The sequence below is a fragment of the Solea solea genome, chromosome 7 (assembly GCF_958295425.1).
Source record: "Solea solea chromosome 7, fSolSol10.1, whole genome shotgun sequence".
Classification (NCBI taxonomy): domain Eukaryota; kingdom Metazoa; phylum Chordata; class Actinopteri; order Pleuronectiformes; family Soleidae; genus Solea; species Solea solea.
In genome coordinates, this window is record NC_081140.1 from 7,798,939 (window position 1) to 7,819,497 (window position 20,559).

Sequence of the window (20,559 nt, forward strand, 5' to 3'; positions counted from 1 at the left end):
AACTCATTATCAGTTTCTGATTTTATAAGGAGTGTGTCCCCTAGGCTGGAGTGTGTGAGGTCACTCAGTATACAATCTTTTTGTAATTTGTGCTTTTTCACACAGTGTTCCTTTTAAAACAATAGGACCTAAGGTTCACAGTTGTGTGTTCAAGAGCCTTCAGCAGTCTCATTAATGTCACTGTTAACAAGACATTTCAGCTAAATGTGGGTGAATAAAACAGAAAAAAACCCTGTCATATCATGTAATTTTCACATTAGTTACACAAACCTTACATGTACAGTATCATCATTCAGCAAAGGTTCTCTCTGATAAATATTTCTGTAAATGCAGATGGTGCAAGAGGGCTAAAGCTGCACGATGGACAGAGATAGATTGATTGACTTTTATGTTAGGTTGGGAAGAAGTTAAAGGATTTCTCAAAGACTGGCATTGCAAGGAATCGTTATCGAAATTTTGCTGCATGTCCAGTCAAACTAAACGTATACATGCAGGAGTAATTGGACTATGAATCGCATTATCCAGGTATATTAGTCCGACTAAGACTAAGCTTTATTGTAGTTGGACTAACGTGTTTCCATGATATTTAGAAAACTGATTAATTGTCTAAGTCCGACTAAAATCAGACTTTTACCATGCATGTAAACGCACCGACTGAGGAGTGCACTTCCTGTTCTTTTTAATGAAAATTAAGTTCTAGCTTGTTGCCTACTACGTTATGATTTACAATATGTCTTGCATGTGTTTCAACAATGTTTCGTTAAAAGGTTATTAAGTTTGAATCTGTAAACCCACAAATTAGTATTTCATGGCCACTAATTAGTTTTTTTCCCCCATGTCATATCTGGGGCTCCGTAGTAAACACACAGACACACATGCACACGTACGTGATACTAACTAGTCAGTTGTATAAAATAAATACACAGCATCTGGCTGCAGCAGATAAATATGCACCAAGGAACAGCCACATTTCAATTCAAGAGGCTTCTTTGGAGTTGAGGATGCTGTCACTGTATATGAAGCAGGACATGGTCATCTTAATATGCCCCAGCTGTCATCAGTCACAGTCCAATCACAGACACTCTTTAAATAATGCATCTTCCTCAGTCTTTTCTTGCCAAATCAGCACTTTCTCACATCACTGCTTTCGCCGCCATCACCTCAGTCCGCTCTTCTTTGGGGTTTCCTGCATTCCACTCCATGTTTGGCTTAAAGATGATGGTTTAATTATGACCAGAGTCAACTACTGTTACTATATTTACACCCCAGAAGACATTAATAGTTTTATTTTAACAATTTAATAATAGCTGGTGGTGATAAAAGCCATCAGATATACTCATGAAGTATCAGTTACCTTGGAATTCTCTCAGTCGCTCCTGTGGGTGCATGTATAAAGCAGAATGGACTTGAGTTACAAGTATTTGCTGCAGGCGCATCTTTTTATGAAGCCTGTAATGACATCAGTTCTCTGCTCTGAATGAATTACCTCACAGTCACCTGCAGGCCAACACAACGTTCATTCAGTTTTTATCTGCACGTGTGTGTTCAAGTGGACTTGTAACCTTGTGTGTGTTGCTTTTCAATCTTTTTTTTAACTTTCAAAACTGTTAATGACAGTAGACGTTGCATGGACTAAATTAGCATATGACATGTTCCTGTGATATCTAGCAGCTTTTCCGGTTGGCTTTAGCTTCTTTCTTTGGAAAATAAAAACTTGGCAACACCGCAGACAGCAGAGCTCAAGTGTGTCGGCTAATTTACTCACGTCGCAGCGTTTCATCACTCCACACACCACACTGTTTTTTATCAGCAAACTAACAATTAGCCATGATAGGAGGGAAAATTATAGTACAACATGCGACCTAAAGGTTTTGTTTATCGTTTGACATTGTTGCCCTTGTCAGTTTTAGAGACTGATTCAGATTTCCTGCGTGCACATTTAAATCAGGGGTTTTTCAGGGACTTGATAAGCTGTGTCATAGTTATTAGTCTGCTGCGTGACTCACCAGGTTTAGTGATGAGGCCAGACTTCCACAGCATGTTTTTTTTTTACCAAATATTATCAAAGTTGGTCTTTTTCCTGTTACCAATACATGCTTCTTCTTTTTTTTTAAATTACTGAGTCTAAAATAACATCCGTTTTAACATCTATTGAGGGTTTCACTAAATTATTGAATAAATATAATATATTGCATTAACCTCTTTAATATGATGGCTAGAATTGTTAATCTTTGGTAAACCTTCTGATGTCAGAAGCTAGGGATGATAATAGAACATTTCAGTGCATGTTTCCTCGGGTACAATATAGAGTGTTGTATATTCTGTATGTAAAATGTAGAACCCGGTTTTAAGATTGTATTTCCTTTTTACGTCATACCTCACACCTCTTGACAAATCCCTGACACACTTTTGCAGACTCAGTGTCGTCTTCAGATTGTTGTTATTACAGAGCAGGTACGGTAAATGCCGTGCTTGCTCTCAGCTCACAATTTTACTTTGGCTCCACAGCAGCGGCAGCAGCAGCAGGGCTCTCTCTCTGACTGAGCTTTCAGCTATCATCAAAAATCCTGCCTTCAAAACACCATCTCTATCAGAGTGTGTCCTGTAAAGTGTACTTAGTTAGACACAAATCTCACCCAGTGATTGTGCCCCAGGACTGATAAGACTATGTTGTATGTCAGGGGTGACATTTGACAGCGTCAACCTGGTTCTCACTTCCCATAGAAAACTGTGTCACAGGAATAAAAATAGTCAATTAGTACTTATCAGATACCAAAGCTGTCTTGAGACAGTCTGCGTGTTATGATTAAGATCCTACCTCGACAAGAAAGAAACTGCAAAAAGAGAGAACTGGTGGAAAATGAGAAACACAGTATTATATTTTCTTTGTCTCTTCATCACTTCTCATGGTGACAGTTTATTGCCTTTTATTTTAAGAAATACAATAAGTGTAAAGCTTGGCTCTTTCCAAGAGTCTGTGTGGCTGTGTGTGACTGACAGAGTGCCCGCAGTGTATTAGCCCCCTGCAGATCAGCCTTTGTTGTTGCCTGCTGTGCAACTAAAGTTCTCAGCCCAAATTATCCACTCACCCTCCATTTACCACTGAAATAGATCTATGCTCAAATACAGTCAGGCTTTTGTTTTTTGGTGTAATCTTCTGCAGTGTGTCACAGCTGTGTGCGGCTGTCGTATACTCCCAAACACAGGAAACAGTTTCTATTTTCATTATATTAACTGCTTAATTTTGAACAAGAGCAGATACAATGTGTGCGTAATAGAGTGTATGAATATAGGGATAAATAGTACATTTTTAGTTTGATCATATAACGTTGATCAGTGACTATTTGTGATCATAAAAAGACTAAAAAAACAAAAACAATGTTCTATAATTGCAATGTTCCTTTTTTTCTTTCCTCTCCAATGACATTTGTAAAGCATCTATGACCGCAAGGTGGTTTAGTTGGTGGGCTGCATGTGTGTTTGCAGACGTGATGACATTTACAAGGTTTCTTGAATGCATCTTAAAGCTAATCCTCGAAGCCAGGAGTGTCAAACTCATTTTAAGTCGGGGGCCACATACTGACTGTTCACAAGCCGGCCGGATGAGTAAAATAATAGCATAATATAAACAACAAGAACTCTGAAATGTAATGCTTAAGTTTACCATTTACACCTGCTTTGCTCTGTGCTGTAGTTTGTTGTTGTTGTTGTTTTCTTGGAGGGGGAAAATATCCTTCTGACCAAATTATGTCTGAATTAGAAGTGCAATTTAAAGTCTGTTGTGAAAGTTTGGCTGCAGCATTAACAATCATTTTCCTCCCTCATGAAGACGGCGGTGAATTTAGTTCGGAGAAAGCACACGCTGCTGCATCTGAGAGTCAACGTGTGGAATAGATAGAAGAGATAATAAATGTTATTGGCCTGTGTACGGTGGCAGGGAGGGGTGTGTGTGTGTGTGTGATGGCGACGGTTGAATAGGACTTTTGCTTGAGACGCTCATGCATAGTACACACGTTATTCGCCCATTTACTACTGTCTTCTGACTGTTTTGTACCTTAAAATAGCCGTGAACTGTTTTTCACTGAACTATGCTTTGAGCACGTTAATTGTGACGTTTGCTGCTGAAAGACTCGCAGGTGCAAGGTTGATGTGTTTCTCCGCTGTGAAAAGAATTCTAAATTGCGCGTTGAAGTGTTGAACATCTTGTGTCTGTAAGGGCTTTATGAAGCTGAATGCACTACAAGGCGGGCAGAGAAATGGCAGCTTCCTCTCCTTTTTACACAATCGCTCCTCCACCCGGGCACAATCATCATCACCATCTTCATCATCATTTCCTTTTCATTCTTTGACTCAATTATGCCAGCGACACTTTTATGAATCTGTCAGCCGAAATATGCCACATTTCCGCATAATTGTGTTTTATTGTGCGGCTTGAATTGAATTTGCTGTTCCCAGGCTTTTTTGGGGCATTGTAAATAAAAAAAAAAAAGAGGCAGCAGAAAGGGAAAAATGAAGTGGAAGAAGTATCACTTTAAACAGGCCAACCTGCTATTTTTTCCGCCATTGTTCTCAGAGAGGCAGCCAGGGTAATTTGCATTTATAAAGGCCTTCCTTACACACCCTTGGTTTGGTTAAACCATTCTTTCTCTCCTCCCAATAATAGAAGCACAAATTGAGGGCTGTGAGTGCGGGCACAGAGGGATGATGGGAAATATATTAATTTGTCTCTTGTCATTCGTTGGGGATAATTTGAATTTTGTCATGGTAATTTGGTGCTGGAAGGCTGCGGGTCACTTTCAGACAGAGACCCGGCATGAGCTCGGCCCAATCCTTGTGAGGCACTGATAAGAGTCACCAGGTGTGTGTGTGTGTGTGTGTTTGTAAATGTATGTGTGTGTGTGTGTGTGTGTGTGTACCCTTCACTGCAATGATGAATTACCTGCTTATCTGGCTCGTCCAGAGAGAGGAGCGCACGATGGCATGGGACTGTCAGGGAGAGAAAGAGGTGGTGAGATAGGCTACGGGGGAGAGAGATGAAATGATGTCAGGAGCTGGGGGAGAGGGGGCATCACAGAGGGGGGGGACGGCTCGATAGAGCAATGGAAGCGGAGAGATATGGAAGCAATGGTGCTGCTGGATGGAAGGGAATGGGGATGCTGAGCTGTAATGATGCATTGTGGAAACTGTGCTGGTGGCCAAAAAGATGCATGTTCAGATGAAGTCGGCTGACGAGAGCCACCACAGGATGAACTTGACAACATGTAAATATTATTATTCATAATAATAATACTTAAAAACAACACTATATGTTAATAAACTATATTTAAAAGTTTAATTATTTAACCCCTAGAACACAGAGTATTTCAGCTGCTTTTTTCCATTACTATGTTAAAACGTACAGTATATAGTGAGGCTATAAGAACGTGCCATATTAATAAATTAAAATAAAAGCTATTTTATGACTTCTACACAATTATTGCTACTTTATATCACTACTAAAAATGTGACAACCCATCAGAAGATGAAGATGTGACCTAAATACCCCCAGGTGTATTATTCCCATGGCAATTTACCATGGGTGCAACTGCGGCACAGAACCGTGCCGCGTGAGCACTAAGGGTTAAACATCCGGTTTTCTCAAGCTTCAGTCACGATGCTCTTCAAACTGGCTGCATCAGCAAAAACTAAATTTGTCATCGGCATAATATCAGTATCAGCAGATATTGGCTTTAAAATGTATTGTCAGATATCGGCAGACACACCAAGAGCTGCCGATGTGATTAATGACTGCAGCAGTAGCTAAATAAGTGGCTACATCCTTGACTTCTATGCTGGTGTTGTTGTTTTTTTGTTTTTTTTTGTATACATTTGTTTATTTTGCTCATTGAAGTGCATTTATATTGACATCTACTGCAAAATATTATGTTAATTTCTGTATAGAAAAGGCTAAATGACCTTTGCAGTTGGGCGCAGGGAAAACACACACATATACATATCTCCCCGTCTTTTATGGTATCGCAATGGACCTTATAGTGTGGGAGAGTGAGCAATGTTGGACGTGTAACGGTGAAATAAAACAGAGAGCATATTCTTAAGATATCACAGACTTTAGCAGGCATTGATTTATTTTTTTTTAGGTGAGCTTTTTGTTAAGTGGCAAAAAAATCATTTCCCCTTGTGTTCCTGCTGGTATCGTAATGCTTTTAGTGAGAAAGAGCATCTGTGTTTGAAGCTTGGTCATGGCGACGGCGGCACACATGGCGACGTACTTGGCAATGTCAGTACCTCATACAACCACCCTCAACTGTAATGACGCTTTCCCACGATACAGTTCTAGTACAACTCTCTACTAATTTTTTTTTTATTTGCTTGTTCCATTAGCGATAGTATGATAGATGTTACCTGTGCTTTATTCGTACCTGCTCTGGCGAGCTGAGCCGATACTAAAATGTGACATTGACAGATTGCCGGCCACTGATTGGCAGAGGGTGTCATCACTGGAGGAGTCATGAGTGTGATGTTTGACACAGAAATCAAACCAAACAATACCGAACTATAGATCAGCGAAAAAGACTTAAAAATCCTGAAAACATGCGTTAAAAAGCACCATAAGTGGCAAAATCAGTTTATGTCCCCAGCGGCTGCCATCTTTTCACTGACAGTGAGCCTCTGTCTCTCACGCTGGCTCTCAGTGCTGTGGACGCGCACCTCAGGGACAGATCTGTCTATGTTTCAGTATCTCATACGACCACACTTCAAATCTGAGGTATCCTTTTAAATGGTTAAGCACCAATTATGCATCTCAGTTTGTTATCTAATTCCAAAACACATACCCAGGTGCCCCTGCACACACACAAATGATCCGTCCTTGTCAGCTGCGTCCTCTCTGTGCTGTGTAATGGATGTTTAGAAGGGGCACCTGAGCTCCCTCCCCCCTCGCCTCTTCTCCCCTTACAGATTTTCTGTCACTCTCTCTGTAAACATATCTGATTAATATTAATAGGCTGTCTGTAAAATATTATTCCTCCGATATGATGTTTGTTTTTATTATTATTCTTTACTGAAAACATTTTGGAATATCTGTGGAAACAAAACGAACACAACAAAAGAACTGGTGACTGGAAACTTACTGCAGTTTTGTTTTCACTGGTGACGAGCTAGAACAGGCATAATAGCTTAATCTGTTAGCTGGCACAATCATATGGAAGGGTATTTGGGCCATTCTGAGATTAAAGTCAGAATTCTGAGATTAAAATTAGAAAAAACTAAAACTCTGACTTTAATCTCAGGATTCATGTTGTTTTATTTATTTTTTCTTTTGTTAAATTTTTTTCTCCTAACTTCAATCTCAGAATTCTCAATTTAATCTCAGAATTCTGACTTTTTCCCTCAGAATTATGACTTTTTTCCTCAGAATTCTTACTCTAATCTCAGAATACTGACTTTAATGTCAGAATTAGGACTTTAATTTTAGAATTATGACTTTTTCCTTAATCTCAGAATTAGGACTTTTTCTTTAATGTCTAATTCTTAATTTTTACTCTAATCTCAGAATTATCACTTTAATCTCAGAATACTGATTTTAATCTCAGAATTATGTTTTTTTATCTCAGAAGTATGACTTTCTTTAATCTCAGAATTGTGACTTTTTTTCGCAGAATTGTTACCCGAATCTCAGAATTCTTACTCTAATCTCAGAATTTTTACTTCAATCTCAGAATCCATGCTGTTTTATAAATGTTTTCTTTTTCACATGGCCCTAATATTCCGTACAGTCCCATTCATTTTGGTCTGACAATTTTTGCTCACCTCTGACAACTCGTGGTGCTTAAGTATCGCACATTGGACCTTTTAAAGAGTGCTGAGGAAAGCTCCACCCACTCCTGAAACTGTCCTGTGTCCAGTTTACCACAAACCCCACTCTCTGTGCTCACTGTGGACAAAATCCACATTGGAGGAATTCTCGATTATTGGGGACACCTGCACATTTTCTAATATTCTTATGTTTCACTGCAGTAATCAGCCAACTTTTTGATGGGATTTCTGAAGTGGTTCAGGTGTCAAATGTGTGTTAGCAATGATGTGGAGCCTCTCCCGTGCACCTGCTGTTGCACTTTTTATCACAGCCATAATGGTGATTGACAGCTGGGATAAGGCAGGCTTCCCTGGAGAATAGCTTGTTTTCTGTAGCAAGTCTCATTAGGTTGGCAGCTGCACAGGGAGTCAGTCAGGTGCAACTGGTCCTTCATGAAGACTCAATACGTACAGTCTGTCACAGGCATCTAAGGACCGCGCTTACTTTGCTTTGATTTGAAATAATGCACGTTTTCCTGTTTGCTTTTAGAGGAGTGAATCTCTTACTGTGTGTTGGTCAACAGGAGGAGTTGTCTGTGATAAACAGATGAACATCTTTCATTTCAATTTTCCATTCATCACTTAAATCAACACTCTTGATAGTCATAGTGTCAGTCATGCACTTTATGACCTCAAATAAAACACATTTTACTCTATAGTCTGTGACCTAATGAGTTCATTTCAGTCTCTTTTTAAAGCCTAATCCATCTATTGGCTGGCCGATTTTGATATATTGAAGAATTTGTCAGGCAGTAGGCTCTTCTGAATCATTTTCTTTTCACAGAGCATAATGCAGGGGAACCAATACACCCCATATTGATGTTGTAATTAATTCTTTGTTAGGAATGTGCCAACTCATTTTTTTGGAGGGTTGGGGGGGGGGGGGGGTCCTAAACAACATTTCATTTTAAACACCTCGCATCACACAAAACAAATATGACAGAATAGAAGTGGAAAAAAAAACACAATGGAAACACATCACACACACACACACACACACAGAAGACTGTGAGCTTTATCTCCCCGCCGTGATAAAAGATCCTTCATTTATATTATACATTAATATATTCACTACGGTGACAGTTCATAACAATAAGGTATTCATTGATTATAGAGATAATGTCAGTCATAGGAGATGTGCAGTGTGTCCTGCAGTCAAAAGGAGACAGGATTATTCTTAAATAAGTAGAATTGTTCAGACATTTGAAGGCGGATTATTCAATATGGATCGAGCTCTAAACGTAAAGCCTTGTGTATGTATGTTTATTTCATGACAGAACAATCAATTAGAACAAAACAGCTCAGTGCAGCCATGTGGATGTTTTAAATCAGTGAATACATTTAAATATGATTTGTGCCAAATTTGTTATAATTAGGAGAGAAACTGTGTTTCACGTTTAAAGAAATGAATTTAGATATAAATTTTGTGTTGATTCTACATTCATGCCACGATTTTATATACATACATATATATATATTTATATACACATGTATATATATACAGTATATATACATATATGTGTATATATATATATATATATATATATATATATACATATATATATATATATATATATGTTCTAAGACTCAGGATTATTTTTGCGATTAATTACAGAAAATTGTGTTATTAATTAGTTTGTTTTTTTTGATTGATTGACAGCTCTACTTACCGCACACAAATTAGTAATCTATAAATTGATGACGTGAAGGCAGATTGTTCTGCGTTCATTCATACAGCTGTCTTGAATTAGCAATCTATCAGCCAATCAAAAAATAGCATTTCTTGTTGCTGGGGAAAGTCTGTAAATAGGTTTCTGCTGCACTACTCGTTCCACGAAGGCGCAGCAATACCATGTTGGTATGTCCTCATTAGTACTGGCTGATTTAGTAATAATAATAGTAGTAGAAGTAGTAGTTTATTTTGAACATGCAAACATTATGTATAATAATTATGTACATGAAATAAGCAAGAAAAATAATAATAATAATATATAATCAAAGGCAATCTGAGAAAAAAGACCTAATGATTTCATGAACGTATCCAAAGGACAATTTATTTAATCCCACCCCTTCTCTATAAATTATTAACATCTCCCCTCTTCCTCTTACATTACTGTTTTTGTTTCTATGTATTTTTGTTCCATTTTGAATTGTGCTGCCACAAAAAGCACAGACAACAGTCGTCGTCAAAAAACCCCTCATCGCTTTGAACTGATTTATGTTTGAACATTCCCTGTGCTCCTCCATCAAAACTCTTCCACAGTTTCAGATAAACAAAAACTTCCGAGTGTAGTGTGCACCCTTAAAATTTTGAAATTAAATCTCTGCCTTATGTTATAACCCCTCTCCCTGACAGTAAACAAATTATGAGTATTTCCTGGTCGTAGATTGTTTGGTTTTTTGAAGATTGTTGCGGTGTGTAAGTCTATGAGATCTTTGACTTTTAGTGAGTTTGACTGTAAAAATAATACATAACCTGCATAACCATAACCTGCCTTATGAATCATCCTTATTACTTTCTTTTGCAGAATGAGTAGTGGGTGTATTGTACTGATATAATTATTAGCCCCAAACCTCTGCACAGTAGCTTAAATATGGAAGAACTATTAAATAGTCAAGAGTGATTTGTGATCCAGGACCGGTTCTGTTTTGTTTGATACGGCTATGATTCTTGATACGTTGGTTTGTATATGTTTAAAATGTGGTGTATCAATATCCATCCAGTTGAAAATGTTTTAATTTCATTAATTCTATGTTTATCTCTTGTATAAGCAGTTGACAGAGAAAAAAAATATTGTTATTTGTCTTTGTAACAAAGATAATGCGAGATATTTTTATTTTTATTTTTTAAATTATTTATCCCCTGTCATTATGCTTCATTTCCCTTCCGACATGACGAGCTGCAGTTGTCACACTGTCACTCATGCAATCACTGTGAATCTGCGATGACAGTGTGATGGAACTCCACGACTGATATTATCTCAGGGTTTTTGTGAAGTGATAAAAACATGTTTTTATTTGCAGCTTTGTTTGTGGCCACATTGTGTTTTAACCCTGTGGACACCGGCTCGCCTCGGCACGGCACGGTTAGGTTGCGTTCCCACTAGCAAGAGTACCTGGTACCAGGTAATTTTTTTAGTGAGCTAAGGCGATACTATGCGTCACGTTGCCAGGCTGCCGGCCACTGATTGGTCAGAGTGTCGTCACAGGAAGCGACGTCCAACACAAGAATCAAGCCGAACAATGCCGAACTGTAGATCAGTTTAACCCTAAAAACGTGGGTTAATCTCCAACAATTGCCTGGGAATTGCCTGTCTTAATAATTAACAGAGGAGTCTGGTGTATTTAGCGGCAGCACTGACGATCAGCAGTGAGCGGCCGCTGTATTTCAGTCCAGTAGGAAGGAAGTGGAGGAAATACTGAACAAATAGTTTTAATTGACTGATTCTAATGATTAATTTACTGAAAACAACTGCTTTACAAGTCACTAGTCACTCGTTTGTGTTTGTCAAACATTAAGTCACGGCTGTGTCATGCAGCGATGACTACACCCATGTTTTTGTAATGGAAAACTAACCTAAACCGTGGCGAGGAGAGGTGAGCTGGGACCATAAGGGAAAAGGGCTTTCGTCAATTTTTCCAGAATAACTTTCAATATCTGGCAGTTAATTACAGTTTACTGCATGTTAAAATAGTGTATTAACAATTTAAAATGAAGAAAAAAACAAAAAACACTGTAGTTGAACATGAACACCAGATTTTGCATGTTTAAATATGAACAGTATAAATCATATTTAAAGTCTTTGTCTCATTGCCCAAAAATAGGCCAAAAATTGGAACCCATATGCAGGCGTTTTTTCAACTTTTTCGCTTTCTGGCAAGAAAGAAGCTGAATTGCCGGCTTTCTGCAACAGCGGGAGTGAAATGACCGTAATTACGGTAACAGGTAGTTATTGTGGTAATTTCACTCCCGCTGTAATACAAAGTGCGCTTGCGTGAAGGGTTTTAAAGAAGGCCATACTGCCACAAAACAGTCTGCTACTGGTTGATCTTAATCTAACGTTGTCTTGAGTGGTTTATTTTAATAATTTGAGTAGATGATCAACAGTTCTTTATATGGTCATACTGCATGTGAGATGACAAGCTGGAGGGGAGCAGCTTGTCATCTCAGTGTGAGTGTGACACAGGCCACATGACAAGCTGAGACAGTGCCACGAGAACAGGATCCACACTGTAGCCCAGGAGACGGTCAATAAGGAACACATTTCAAAAAGCACTTGAGACTCAGAGAAATACAATTTATTGAGCGGCCGAGGCGTCGATATCAGTGAGAAGGCAAAACAATCTGGCGACGAGTAGATGAAAAGTAGAGGTACTTATACAGCAGATGAATGGATGATGAGAAACTGTAAAACCTCATGCAGAACAGGCAGGGGACCATTTACAAAAGTTGACGTCATGATTATCCTGATCCTCAAAATCATTGCAATTCACGATATTATTTTGCGATGACTGAAAAAAAAGAGTTTTAATGTCATAACAGTTCTTCCCGCACATACGGAGACATCGCAGATAGGACACATATTTTTTAAGTGAAAAATAATTTAATGAGATCATAAATGATGAATGAATGAATAACAAGTCATGCAGAAAGCAGCTCCACATGGGAACATTAAGAAATGGATCACAAGCACTGTATGCTGGCGAGTTAGACGGGATTTTGAAGTCACCCGCGTGAAATATTGATGTTTTTCTTCATTCATGATTAACACAATAATAAAAAGTCACCACGATTCACTCACTGTTATGCAGAGTAAAACCTAGCAGCTTAAACTTAATTTACCCATGTTTCTTTAGCAATAAATACTTACCGTAATCAACTATTTTCTTTTGTGCAGATTGATTGACTGAAAAAATTCAGCCTTCTCCAACAGTTTGAGTTGAACGTGTGTTTTACGCCACATGACATACTGTGATTTAGGATTTTAGGGATGGTGTGGAAATGTGGTATGAGAAGCAAAAAGAGGGATGTTATCCCCACAGATCATCTAATGCAGGGGTGACAAACGTACAGCCCGTGGGCCAGAACCGGCCCACCAGAGGGTAACATTTCACATTATGATTAGAATTGAATCATAATGTGAAATACTACATTTTTCAGCTCCAGATGCCTCGGCAATTCCGACAATCTAAGTGCTTGAACAGATCTTCTGGCCAAATTATCCTGTAATGTGAGGCATTAACAGACCCAAATTTAAAACTCTTCCTGATTTCAAATCGTAAGTTTTAAACATGTTTGACATTTAAGACTGAACAGCGATTGGGGTGTGTGAGCAGAACCCCCGTAATAACCAATGAGAGCGAGATGACTGGGCTGCCCGGGCTGGATGTTAAAGAAAGAAGAAAAACTGGTCGATTTATTTATGTTTCAATACTAAACGTGCGCTAGAACGCGATTAGAACGTTTCACTAGTTTGTTCAGAATCAGCTGTTTATGACGAATCGTCTTACATGATTTTCGTATTCCCGTAGCAGCCTCCACATTAAAACCACTTGAGGCTCAGCTGGAACTGTTCTCTATGGGACGGCACAGAATAGGTTTTTTTCACTGCGATGAGCTTGACGGTGATTGGACAAATGCGGCACAAAAAAAAAATATCACTTCCGTGGAAGCTCAGCTTCTCTTGGATTGGTGATTGGAGGAACTGTCTGAAAGGCGGAACCAGTTTTGGATTGACAGCGTTGCAGAAACATGCATGACAGCGGAACCTCTTCTGCCTCAGTCCTGTGTGGATTTTGCGAGTCTGTAGTCTGTAGACAAATAGCATTTCAATTTTACATAATTATCGCGTTTCCTTGTTCTCCTTGTTTGTTTGCAGAATGTATGTATCAATAACTGGGCCTGAAATGAGCTTCTCCTGTTTCAAAGACAAGCAAACGCCACTGGGCTGTGATTGCTTGTGTAATGTGTCCTGCGAGACGTATCACAAGCGAACAGAGACGGTCTGCCTCCATGTCTGTTTATACTCTGGAGTCATGTTAAATCACTGGAATCTCCTCCATGAAATCATTTCATTAAATGGCAAGTGTGTGGTCCTGCGTCTTGACTCTGTTCTCAGGAATAAAACATTGAAAATGGGATACAAATGTTCTCGTGTCCGCGGTCTCCCACGAGTCAGATTTGAAAATCCTCCAGTGTGCGGCAGGCTTAAGTTAAAATAAAGGTGAGAAGAAGATTCCGGGGAGTTTGGCGGCAGAAAGCAGAGGCATGGATAGTGTGATAGACTGTTTTTCAAAGGCTTAGTCACTTTCATGTTTGTTCATGCTCTGTGCCCTTATCTCTGTAGTATACTGTAGTATTGGCTAAATAACCTCTGCTGGTGGCAGCTAACACTGGGTTGCCCTGGAAATGCCGCTGTTACTCAGAAAGGTGAATCTATATGTAATTCCTTGTAGCGCACATCCACAGACTCTCCTTGCATGCTTGGCTTTATTCGTTTTTCATTTTCTTTTTAATTTTTCCCAGATATTGGCAACGCGATGAGTGCAAAAAGGCATGATGAGCTGAAACCCCTGCCTCCCTGTCTGTGAACAAGCCAGCCATGAAATGTGACCCTTTTGATTATGAAATGTGATAAAACATCTTTCAAATAACATTCAGGACAAAAAAAGGCAGAGAGGAGAGAGAGGGAGGAAAGCACAGTTACGCATCTCCTTGCTGCATGACTGAGTGTTGGGGAACCTTGTTTTTATTATATAAAACTGATGTTTGAATTTGATTTAAAACTTTTAAACAAAGGTCATTGCGTTACCACTTTTATGTTACCAAAAAATTATGTCTCCTTTGACGTTAGGGCTGCAGGGATTATTCAATTAATCAATAAATGAATGGTCATCTATTTTGATCATGGATAAATTGGTTTTAGAAAACACGCTTTTAGATTTTTCAGCTTCTTAAATGTCAATCTGTTGTGGTTCCTTTGCGTTTGTGGACAAAATAAGACATCCTTATGTTGAGGTCTGGTTAGTTGCAGCTCTATCTGAAGCATGTATCTGCTCAATCTCATCAATTGTGTGTGGCAACTGGGTCATCCGCGTTCTTCATGTACTGCAAAGTATAAGGAAGGATCCAGTCACTGTCAAGTCTTATGGTTGACTGTCCACAAGTCCACCGCAGAGGAAATGATTTCTAAACACTTTATTTTCCCCCTCCTAGTTCGAGTAAAATTTGTTGAGGTGGCAGCAAATGTTTTTTCTCTTTCAGGAACTGTGCCGTCTTTGATACACGTCACAGGAATTTTAACGATAATCTCACGGAAAGCAGGAAACTCCATACTTGAATGGTAGCTTCTCCTCCACCATGTGCTACAAGCTTGTTAATCTCCCTCAGGGTGACAGCTTCTGCCAAGTTAGAAGTCAGTTGTTCTCGGCGGCTGGAGGACGCTGCTGCCAGCGGCATCATCGTCATCCTCCTCCTCCTCCTCATTCCAGGGCCTCGCTGCTGCTTGTGCAGGTGTTACTCGCAGTTGACAGACTCTTGTTACTTGGACACAAACTAGCATTTTACTGTGATATTCCGCAAATACTCCCACAAAGCTAACGCTGTCTATTCTGCCATCTCATGCATGGTGATTCAACCATAGTGCACAGACATGTGTCTGTCTGTCTGTCTGTCAAACTGCGTGGGAAACAGAATCGCAGATTTTCTTTTCTTTGGTCAAAAACTGGGGGAAGTAACACAGTATTTAAATTGATTTAGTTTGGTTCAGTACCCCACGCTGCTTGAGAATATGCTGAATCTTTTGGAGAGGGGCGCCGTTTCGTTTGCGTTTCATCCTCTTTGTGAAGATACCGCTTACCCACAGGTCAACATTCCATGTGAAGAGCAGCTTTTATAAAACACCTTAAATATCCGGTGTGGTGAAGCAGAAGCATGTAGAAAAATACGGTTTTATCCTGCGCGTCAGTGTGTGACAGCTAGTGATGCAGGCTGGCAGAAGTGATGTGTTACTCTGTCCTCAAAGGTGCTGTTACTGTGTGGACGAATGTATAAACTGAAGTCCAACATGTCTTCTCTGACTTCTTTCAGGTAGAAGATGCCATGTTAATGTTTGACAAAACCACCAACCGACATAGAGGTAGGTCCCCATTCTCCTGCTACTATGATTGCATTTATGTGTGTGTGTGTGTGTGTAATGTACATTTATATGTGCAGTTAGACTTAAGAAAGTATATCAATATCTAACACCATTGTACCATGGCCTGTGTATTAGTATATACAGCGTATATACCGTGAAGTCAGAATGTTGTCCATTTCAGATATCCGCCAAGCAATCCATACCATACTGTATCTTTTGCCTTATAGAGATTATCCACGCTGCTGATAAATGTGCACACACACACACACACACACACACACATACATACACTTGCACGATATGGATCTTCATCTTCCATGTGTGGAGATTGGATGATGGAAGCGACACACACAGGAAGAATGAGGGGGTCAAATAAGGGAGTGGGAGAAAAGGCCGAAAAAAAACAAAAAACAAGAGGTGCCCTACAGTTGAACAGAAGGACAGAGATTGAAGGGAGGAGGCCTGTGTGGCCCGATAACAGTTGAGATAGCCGATGCTGCAGAGCAACGTAGGCAGCGCGATGGTTATCGCCAACCCCTCCTTATCTGAAGGCCTCATCTGTGGCTTCTGCAGTGCAGCCTTCTGGCCCCAAACAGAGGACTTTACAAAGACACAGCAGCCGCACAGGGAGATGAGTGGAGGCACATATTCAGCTCTGAAGACAGGAGTCTGCTCTGTGGACAGCAGCCAGTGACTCACAGCAAATGAACACGAATAAAAATGCAACGTAGAATGAGCAAAAGCAAGGTTATCTTTAAAGGAACAGTGCTTTTTTTTCCTCCATATTGTACGTTTTATTGCTTATAAATTACCGTATTATACATACTGATTGGTCAAACGGTGACTCTACGGTTAAGTTGGTGTTTCCTGTGTTTCTTATGTGACCTAATACATGCTGATGTTGCTCAGAGCAAAACTACAGTATGTATGTTAACGGTTCTGGCTTCATATGTGTCAGTGCAAGTGACTGGAAGGGACAGACAAGGGGGAAAAAAGAGCTCAGCGAATCAATGCACTAACCATATCGCTGTCACGTGAAACAAGAGTTTGATTTTTGGAGAAAAGAGGAAAAAGCACGTTGATCCATGTTCATTTTGTGACGATGATGCAAATAAATCAACACATGGGCCTGCTGTGAGAATACACTTTCAGTTCACTGTCACTCTGTCAGAGGACGTCAACTGATACGTTTTTTATTCACACATGTAAAAAGACAAAAAGCGTCCCCAAACCACCTCCAAATGTGTTTTTTGTGACGATACCCTCAGGACAGACGTTAACACCAGCTGTAAACAGAGTCTGTAACACCGTGAAATCACGTCACCGTGCATGAACAGATAGGACGCGTATTGTTTTGTAAATTTTTTTCAGAAATGACTGGATACAGACTCCCACGTGTGGCAAGATAAATCACTAGGACTGTATGTTTGTGTGGTGGCGACATGTTTTAAACCACTCACATGAAACATTAACAATATTTGCAATCAATGCGCTAAAGTCGTGTTGTTTCATCCCTGTCTGTGTGACTGTGTTGAGTCTGCCTGCAGTGCATTTTATTGTCAGAAAAACATTTCTGTTTTTCTGCAGAAAACATTTAAAAACATACAAATACAAACGTTTTGGAAAAATCTTTTCACCACCCTTTAAAACTACTACAAAAAGGTTTTCCTACAAAAACAAAAGGCTGATGAAAGACACACGTGTACAGTATCTACAGACTCCCTGTTGCTTTCTTACCTTGTTGTAAAACTTCGAGTGCAGTCTTGATTTTTGGACTGCCTGGATGTTTGTGCACTGATTGAAGGAACACACCGTGTTTCTAAACAGCAGCGGGGTTGATTAGAGTACACAGTGGGGGCAGGGGGGAGAGAGGGTCACACAGTACCCAATCTTTCATCAGGAGGAGCCTGGACTCCCTTATCTGATCTCAAAAACATGTGTGGTCACAAAAACGACACGAGAGAAGTGACGAGGGTAATGATGAAGGAAAGAAACCAGGCTTCATTTAGCTCAGTCTCATGTCTACGCGTGGACTGCTGACCTTTTTTTTTTGCGATGCTGTGTTTCTTCTCACGTCGGTTACTTCAATTTCAAATGAGCCTTCATCGTGTTCTTCAAACACAACTTTTGTTTCTTCTGTTCTCTGTAAAGAAGCCACGGGCTCAGCAGTTCACACTGCGTCTGCGTTTGATAAACATCAATCTAAGCACCTTTAATTTACCACCCTACAATGAGAAAACGATGTCAGCGTTTTTTTTTTTGGTCCCGCTCCTGCCATGTTCTTATCCAGCTATATCGAAAATGGAAATAAGTCGCAGTTATGTAGGTCAGACAAGAGATAACCCAAACCCGGACGTCATGGGACCCTATCTTACGCCCAGCCACCGCAGGGCAAACCACGGAGTAAGTGTTATTGCTAGTTTCCAACACCCAGCATCCACGTTGTGTAGGTAGCAAATAGACTTGCACTCATCAGGTGCAATGTTGGCGTTTTGCTATCTCGAGGCATGCTTATTTAAGCAGCATCTTAGAGGCGCCAACATGAGCGGGTTGAGAAGGTTGAGAAGGACGCACTCCTACCAAAGATGAAGAGAACGATGCTCCATCTCCCTCGGACACGTCGAGCGGCTCACAGCTGACAGGCCCGTCGGGCAGGGGAGTCAGGGTGTCAACCAGTTTGAGGGTCGCCAAGTCGAGGCTTGGATGACTATCCTTGGCGACTACTTCCTCTGTTGTCGAGATGTTTTTTCTGCTTGGTGATGGGGCTTAATACTCCACCTACTGGTGGGGCAGAAGTTCAGTTCGCACGTGGGCTGTCCACGCGCACCCAACACGCTCTTTGCGCGCAGTTCCAAAATCTGTGCGTTGACGCAGCAAGTTGTGCAATGCACACGGGGTGTGTTGGGCCTGTGCGCGGAAGTATACCAGGGCCTTTACACTGCTGATTGAGCTGAGAATCTAAATGTGAACTAACAAAGCGTCTCACACATTAGTGCCGAAGCTGTGTCTTCTTAAATGTAAAACAACAATTATTTGTCTGCGCAGTCCTGTCTCATTACCATCGACTTCTGGCACGTGTTCTTAACTTCAAATTTCCTTTGGTACATTTCACACTAGATTCCTTAAACCCTTTTTTTTCAGCTCTGATATTTTTGATTTTGCATTTATCTATCTCCTCTGCAGAGAGTCGTTCACTTCTCCAGTTTCCTGCATTTGCCATTTACAGTAAGTAGCAATGCAAACTCTGATTGGCTTAATTAAAGTTACGGCCAAATCACACCTACGAATAATTCAGACATTAAATACAACCCATTTGTGCCTTGCGCCTCACTTTGCATCAAGATTATGAGCCATGAATAGCAAAATTGAAGTTGGACACGCTCAAATGCACTTGCGTTACACGCTTTAGACCATGCACTTTAGATCGTCGAAATTGGGGCCATTACATGAACATAAATGGAATAAAGACCGATATAAACCACCCCTCTCGACTGTATCAGACAAGAATATTCAAATTGGCACATTCAAATTAAACATCTTTATTATGATCACATAAACATAACCTCAGTCTGTCTTCATGCTTTATCAATTATTGCCTTAAGAACCATCAACATGTTGCTTTAATCCCTTTCACACATCCCAGTTCTTTTAAACCTGTGTGATTGACATCTTCTACCATTACGCGGTGGTTATATTAGGAGCAGGTAGCTTTCTCTCCTGACCTGCTCTCTGGTTGGTTCCCAGCTTGACAGCAGGCTCCCTGCATGACTTCGCTGATTGGCACATTACCTCCCCCCGGCTGTGAGGCAGGTCTGAGGGAGCAGCTGTGACTCAGTGAAGGCAACTTGATGTGAAAATCACTCTTATAAATAATACAGTTGTGGTAATAACCAGCTGCTTTTGACCTTGCCTTCTGCCATGGCTGTGGCCAGTTATGATTCCCCCTCTGTCTGTGATTGGCACATGCATTATTAAGCCACTTCCTTCTTCAGAGCTGTGCCCTGTTGGGTGCCAATTTCAAGTCAAATAGCATCTTCCCCTCCATTTGCTTTTAATTCCGTCTCTGTTCCATTTACCTTCCTTTGCATCGCACACACAAGGTTGCATGGGTTTCTGTACCTGAAGGTTGACTGGGGAGTTTGGATGGGTCATTCACTGTGAAGACCATCTGTTTTCCAGTTAAGCAGAGCTCGCCCACCCTGCCACTGTGTCAAGCAGGGCCTTGTAGTGAGGATGGGGGGGATTTATTAACTGAATATTCTGTGCACTGAACATTTACTCCAAGAACAATCCCTGTATTTGGCCTAGTTGGGTATGTGCCAGGCTCAACATGTTTTCCCAGTGGCCAGAAGACGACGTTTTCCTCAAGTCATCATGTTTGAATCAGCTGTTTAGGGTCAAGTAGCGGGTTCACCTCGAAAAACACATTAAATCAATATTACATTCAAGACTGAGTGTTGTTCTGATTCATTCGACCCTGCTTGTATCAGGGTCAAAAAAAAACCCTCCAGTGAAATTCATGTCACCCTTGACAGCCCGAGTTTGTGACGTCACAAACCTGAGGAGC

At 40.3% G+C, this 20,559-nt stretch overlaps 1 protein-coding gene across 2 annotated transcripts in view; it reads left to right on the forward strand.

Moving 5' to 3' along the window:
* LOC131463152 (RNA-binding protein Musashi homolog 2-like) overlaps positions 1-20,559 on the forward strand; it is a 121,980-nt gene that overhangs the window by 67,584 nt on the left and 33,837 nt on the right. For both annotated transcript variants that reach the window (XM_058634870.1, XM_058634871.1), the window contains exon 7: positions 15,944-15,992. In XM_058634870.1, coding sequence (XP_058490853.1) covers positions 15,944-15,992 — 49 coding nt within the window. The remainder of the gene's footprint in view (positions 1-15,943; positions 15,993-20,559) is intronic.